Raw genomic sequence first — 7007 nt, forward strand, 5'->3', positions numbered from 1 at the left:
TAAACTGTTTACAGCAAGAGCTGTTTTACGTGGATGGGGAGTGGGAGGTGCTTTATGGCCAACAGGGAATCTCAAAGCCTGGGCTTCTGCTAAATGTGCCAGGGGGCTAAAAAAGGGGTGTAGTTCCCAAATGGTCAGTTCAGCACCATTCCTGAGCTTGACAGTCACTTTAAATTAGCATGCAATTTAAAAATAAGTATTACACATGAAGGTTATCTCACAAGGAACATGTAATTTACATTTTGAAACTCACACTCTTGGTTTTGATGTAACCCATAAAGTCCCTGCTCTGCGAGGCCAGTGGACATTCCTTACTGCCTTTAACTCATTCACCTCTACCTGTTTCCAGGTGATCTTTTTTATCCTTCATCATATTTTGGAAAAGCAATTCCACAGGACAAGAGCTCATAGTAAATCTCTGGTGCTCGTGCCAAGGAGGACATGATAGACCTGACAAGTTGTGGGATCCCTTTTAGCACCAGGAGTTGTATCATTCATCCAGAGACCCCTGACAGTCATCTCGAACATTACGTGCCCTCACGCTGCTTTTTAAATCCTATAGATGTGTAAATAAATGCTTTTATCTTCTTTGATCTTCTGCAACCATGCAAGTATTAACATACACAATGCTCACAGAAAGACACTGGATAAAATGGTTATTTTTAGAATTTCCTCACTTCATAAAACAGTACAAGAGCTATGATGCCACAAAGAACTCACTATGAATTCTTCTTATAAGCAAACAGAGGAAGTGTAAGTTTAGGAAGAGACAAGGAGTTCAGAAGAGGCATGTAGTGGTTTGGGCTAAAATACTCATTACTGTTTATCTTCTGTGAGATAAGAATTAGGAGAAATGCAAAGCAGGCACCAACTTGAAAGGATATAAAGAAGTTTATTAACAGACCTAAAAGAAGAAAAGGAAAAAAAAAAACTTTATACCACCTTCAGAACTCTGCTCGTCCCCCCACCTTCCTCCCTTCTCCCACTGACAATATAAAAAGACAACCCTTCAGATGTTCAGTCTGTTTACCACTTCTATAATAACCTTGTTCAGTCCATTTAGAAAGAGAAGTCTCTGCTTGCTCATGCTATGAACACATTATCACGAGACAGCCACCCACTTCCAAATATTGTTCAGTCCATTTAGGAAGAGGAGTCTCTCTGCTCACATGTGAGTCCCTTCCCCGGACTTGCAGCTTTTCCCGCAACTGCTTTCGAGGGTCCACTCTTGAAGTTTTTTGGGGTACAATTTTAAGGTTGAGCCATTCAGAAACAAAGAAACAGAGGCCCTTCTCCTTCCCTGGGAGCAAAGGGTCTTCCTCATCTTCATCTTTAGGACTATGTCAGGGAGCATCTCTAGGAATTGAGGTTTTCTCCTTTCCCATTTGGAGCAAAAGTCCTCATCTGGTTCATCTCTCCCTGTCCAAACTTCTCATGAAATTACAGCTGTGGCAGCATCTGCCTATTGCTCACGAGTTGAACACTCCACCCCCCATATCTTCATGGAATTACAACGGGATACTCTGATAGATCATAGCTTCACAACAGAATTTCAGCTTTAAGCATCTCCTCTCTCTCTTCCCTCAGGTTTTCAGCTCTTCACAGCAATAAAAGGGTTAATCTCACCTCGGCCTTGCAGCTTTGCAGCTGGAATGTTGAATTTTTCTTATCGCAGTGGAGAGGGGGGAGAGCCAAGCCGCTCCGGCTGCCCATGGCAAGGCAGTGTGGGGGGGGGGGTTCCATGGCTGGAACAGGCCCATGGCTACCACGATGGCCGTGGCCTGGCCCGCTGGCCCCCACACGGGGCCCGCAGCCACCTGTGCCAGCGCCGGAAACGAGAGAGAGCTTGGGGGGGAGTTTGTCTGTTCTTAAGTGTGGATCACAGAGGCGGTCACAACTTTAAGTGGCTTAAAGAATTGTCCATATTCAAACTGGCCAGCTGATAGGTTCTGTCAGGTCCCAGAGGAAGCTGTAAGCACCCCTTGGCAAGGACATCCCTTCCGGGACTATGCTTGCTAACCTATGACAAGGCAATTCATTAAAATACTAGATTTAGTAGTGCAGGTAAAAATATATCCATAAATACTGGTTTTGCTTTGGGTCAGTGAGAACATAAACTAGATTTTATGCCACAGGTCAGTCTTAAACTTGGGCAGAAATGCCTAACACTTCATAACCATCTATGAGTCCAAGTTTCATTTGAGATAAAAAGCAACAAAGGCAGTGAACTATTCAATTCATGACCAGCTTTCTGGCTTCTGGAAAGATTTGTTTATGCTGTTACAAAAGCGGGGTTTAGTTGAGTAATGTATTCTTTGTTTGAGATTCCCACTATATTATTTTGTGGGTTTAGGAACATTTCGGCTTCTCTCTTTTCAGTATTACCTATTCTGCCAGTGAGGAAGCAATGAAGTCACAGCAGAGTTTAAAACCACTGGCCAGAAGTTGTCCTTGTGTACTTTTCCCCAGTTCCTAGGACATGTTGAAGAACTTTCTTATGAAATGGAATGTCAGCCATCTGATTGCAGCTGGCTTGGGATGGGACCTAATGACCAGGAAATGCAGTGGACAAAATAAGTGTGTTGGAAATGGTTTCTGAAGGACTGTCAGGAATTTGTTTTGGGGCTTTCTGGAAGCACTGCCATGCTGAGTTCTGTTGCTGTGTGTTTGAGGAGAAACTTCAGCTCTCTGTAGATCACCACCCTTCCTTGGCCTACCTTCCACTGAATGCTCCCAGTTCTCTTAGGGATAGGGATCCATAAGAGGAAACCCAATAAAATGGACAAGCAGTTTCTAATTTCTCTCTGGCTAGATTTTACAAGATGTATTTGGAGACGTTTAATAAGCCACAACCAGAGATTCTCAGACTGACTTGTGTCCCAACACTGTGACTTTATAGGCGCTTTTTGACGGACTCCAACCTACCTGTAGTGCTGCAGTTGTGATTCCAGCTGCTGAACGTGTATTTGCAGATGTGGCACCTCCTTAGCTTTCTCTTCCAGCTCCTTCACTTTGCCAAGACTGTTGAGGACGGCGTGTCTGGCCTCTTCCACCTTCCTCCTCGTCTCCGCCTGCTCCCTCTTCAGGTTACGGTTGCAGTCTTCCAGGCTGACCAGAGCTTCCTGAGAGCTCTTCAGCTCCCTCTTCAGCTCCTGATTGAACTTGAATGCTTCTTCAATCTGCCCATCCCTGGAGCTCCGGATGAGCTCCATTTCCTTCAGGACACTTTGGAGGCACTTGGTCTGGGAGTGCTTCTGTGTTGATGGTCTCTTACTCCCTACGAAACAGGTTCCCTCCTCTTTATGGCTGGCATGGCTCTTCCACAGTCCCACCTGTAATGACCAGGAGCAGAAAGCAGGGAGAAATTGATGTGTTTTAAAGCAACTGACATTTTAATAAAGACTGAAAATGGCTGGATTGTGCTTTGTTGGGGTTTTTTTGAATCACATACAGTTGATCAGCAGCTAAAGTGCCTCTGCGTCCCCTTGGAGCAGTTCCCACTCAGCCCGGTCAGCTCTGGACGCAGCAGGCTGCGGGGGCCAGCCTCTGGTATCAGAGGGACCGGAGGTCTGGCTCGTGGGTCCTTCCACAGGACGGCGGCAATGGAGGCAGGTGGTGGAAGAAAGGGGCAGGCTCAGCGTTGGGTTAAATCCAGCAGGTTTACTGGGCCCCCGAACTGGAGACCTCCCCTACCAGGGGTGCCCAGCAGTGAGCAGCCTGGAGGGCTTGTGCGAGGGATTTTATGGAGGGGCGGTTACAAGGGAGGGATTACAGAACAACCAATCAGGGAAGGGAAAGGTGTGGCAAACAAGGTAAAGGACACAAACAGGAACCAACCGTATGAAAAGAAGGGAGGGACTCCCTTCCCAGGACCAATCACCGGGCCCCCAGACCAGAACTTTCCAGAAGCATGGGAGGGGTGTCGGGGTGACTGGCAGAGCCCTGGGAGGAGACAATGCTGCCACATAGGGTAATTTGAATAAAATAGGGAGGGCGCCAACTGGGATCATAAAAAAATACAAAACCATAGGGGAGACCCAGACCAAACCAAACCCAACACACTCCCACACTAAAGCTACTTGACCTTTGCCAAACACAGAGACAAGGAAAAGATCTCTGGAAAGTAGTTTTTAATACCTAACTATACATAGAGTATTCAAACTACTCACTATTATGTTATTGCACAAGTTTCTGTATAGCTTTAATGTCATTACTGTGGTCTGTACTCAGAAGTCAAGTAGTGTGCTGAAAAAGATATTTCCCATGAAGTTGTGTTCAGAAGAAGAGAGCAGGGAGCAGCTGGGGGGTGTTCTGGAGCTCTCCTCTTTGTCGTTTTTATTCTTCCTGGGGCCTCAGACTCATGACTTCATATTTGCTTCAGATTTCCTTTGCCTTTTCAGATGAAAATGGTAAAAGTGGCTTTGACCTGCCATGATGGACGTTGAGAAGAGGAGCAGCCAGCGAAGGCAAGTGGCAGTGTCACACATGGAGCAGTTCTGTGAGTCCTGTGTTAGTATCAAATCAGACCTGATCAGACCTGCCAGAACAACTGGTCCATGCTGCCCTTCACTGCCCTGCCTGTCCCACGCTATTTCATGGCAGAGTAATTTAACTGCTGTTAAGTGTGTATGTGTTTCACTCGAGCCAGTACAGCAGAACCAACAGAAACCAGCCCCAGAATTAATGGGGCTCTGCAGAGGAGCCCAAGACTGTTCATCAGCCTGCCCACAGAACTGAAATCTTGTGACCACGCTCTGAAGAAAATGTACTTCTAAGGTTTCTGAGGCACTTATGACTGAGGCACTGTACGTGCTTGTACAGGTAAGACTCCAGAAGTTCTTTCCCACTTCAGGAAAAAGCCTGCAGTGGTGCATATCCAGTATTTGGTATCAGCACATCCTGACTGAAAGTGCAATAGAAGCAGCAGCATTGTACACTTGGGTTTGTTAAGCTGAACTCCCCTACACTTTTAACAGAGTGCTCATCAGCCTGTCCCATAGCTACATCCAATGGCACACTGGTGAAGATAAGTTTCTCCTTAAAGCCTCCCTGCAACTAAACTTTGCTAAAAAGTTAATGCCGAGGATGAACGAGCAACTTGGGTCTCAGTCTGGAGATGGAGGGGTTTTTAACACTGACTTTCCGAGAGCAGCATCTTTCCTGAAGCACTCGGGGCCACCCGAGCCGCCTCCGGGAGGCCGGTGCAGAAGCCGCCCCGGACTCACCTGCAGCGCCAGGCACCGCGCGTTGCTGCTCTGCAGGGCGGCCCGCGTGTCCTCCACCAGCTCCCGCAGGCTGCCGTTCTCCTCTTCCAGCTTGGCCATGCGGTCCTCAGCCTGCTCCAGCGCCACGATCTCCTCGTAGCACTCTCGGGAGCAGGGCCCTGGCGGCCGCCGCTCGGTGCTGCCCGCGGCTCCGCGGCCGGCGGGGTCGGCGCGGCGGCGGCGGGGGCTGCGCAGGCGGATCTGGGTCTCGATGTGCTCGCTCTCCCGGCCCAGCGGCAGCCGCGGCCCCGCACCACCCGCGCGGGTGCTGAAGTGGCCGCAGAGCCGCGCGGAACTGGTGGAAGGTGAGCTCGGCCGAGAGCCCGTCCCACAGCCCCGCGCACTCCTCGGGGTCCGCCGCCTCCTCCAGCCCCAGCACCTGGCACAGCGTGCGCAAGTCCTCGCCGGGGATGCGGCCCGCCCCGGCGCAGTCCAGGTGGTGGAAGATCTCCTGCCGGTACTGGTCCAGGCCGGTGGCCAGCACGACGATCTCGTTCTCCACGCCGCGGTCCAGCCCGTAGTGGTAGGCGAGGGCGCTGACCAGCCACTGCGTGCGCCGGGTCGGCCACCCGTAGGGGTCCCAGCCCTCAGGCGGCTCCATCGCGCCCGCCCGTCCCGCGGAGCTGCCCGACCATCCCGAGCGCCCACCGGCCCCAGAGCTCAGCCCTGGCCCGCGGCGGGACGGGATGGGATGGGCGGGATGGGCGGGGCAGGGCCGCCGCTGCCCCGGCCCTGCTCCAGCGCTGCTCACGGAGTGCCCGGCTCGCCCCACAGCGGAGTCGCGATCCCCTTTGTCCGTCAGGAAAAGGGATTCAGGCAAAGCGGGCAGGTGCCACCCTGCTTGGTTTGTGTGCCAAGCCTGCGCCCCAAGCTTGTTTCTGATTTCTTAAGTAATTTCTCCCTGCTTCCTCTTTAACAGCAGCAAGACAATAGCATCGCACGATCCAGTTTGACAAGTGAGGCTTGTGAACAAGTGAGTGCTTCCACGAAATTAAAAACCCAATGCGCCTGAAAGTCAACCTTCTGTTCGCTCAGGCTTCCTTACCTCTGTAGATGAGGTTACTTTATGGTGTAGGTATGTGGGTTTTAAATTGTCTGTGACAGAGATGAGTAAGTGCTAAACCTGTTCAAATGCTGAGCTGCCCAAAGCAGTGATTTTAGTCTCTCTTTGGCTGGGGAGTAGGACCGGCGCTGTTGAACGCAGGGAGCAGCACGAGCAGGGCTCCTCCAGCAGCAGGGACACACCACGAGCCAGAGGGGACCGTGGCACCAGAGGGGACCGTGGCACCAGCCACGCCCAAGGTCTGAGCAGGGTGGCAAAGTCATGTGGTGCTAAGAGGCTGCATTAACAGCCCAGGCAAGGCATGGGCCAGGTCTGGGGACCATCCAAGGAGTCCTGTCAAGAGTAAATCATTCTAAGATTCTCTCTAGGACAAAAAAAGGAGAAAACCAATCCAGCTGATACGTGAGGAAAGAGAATTCAAGTTCATTTGAAACACTGGTTAATACAGGCTTGGGTTTCTTTTGAGTGAACTGACGCTAATAAATGTTTGCTCACGTGTGGTGGGGTTTCTCTGCAAATAGGCTTTGATGATTCATCTGATCACATTCGGCTTTGCTCTTTAAGATAAATTGAGCACCTGAGTAGCTATTGTTGAGGAATGGAGACTTTTTTGTAGCTTAGTATTTTCTCAGGATGAGCCGTACATTTTAGCCCAGCAGGAAGGTAAGGGAAAGGTTTAA

The 7007-nt window shown here is 50.2% G+C and overlaps 1 protein-coding gene across 1 annotated transcript; it reads right to left on the reverse strand.

Moving 5' to 3' along the window:
* Positions 1–2921: 2921 nt before the first annotated feature.
* Positions 2922–5880, reverse strand: LOC138101955 (EF-hand and coiled-coil domain-containing protein 1-like). The gene is given in 3 exon segments (XM_068999698.1): positions 2922–3332; positions 5226–5556; positions 5558–5880. Coding segments are annotated over 3 exon segments (1050 nt in total). The 5' UTR covers positions 5866–5880.
* Positions 5881–7007: the final 1127 nt, after the last annotated feature.

This window comes from Aphelocoma coerulescens, unplaced genomic scaffold (assembly GCF_041296385.1).
Source record: "Aphelocoma coerulescens isolate FSJ_1873_10779 unplaced genomic scaffold, UR_Acoe_1.0 HiC_scaffold_58, whole genome shotgun sequence".
Lineage (NCBI taxonomy): Eukaryota > Metazoa > Chordata > Aves > Passeriformes > Corvidae > Aphelocoma > Aphelocoma coerulescens.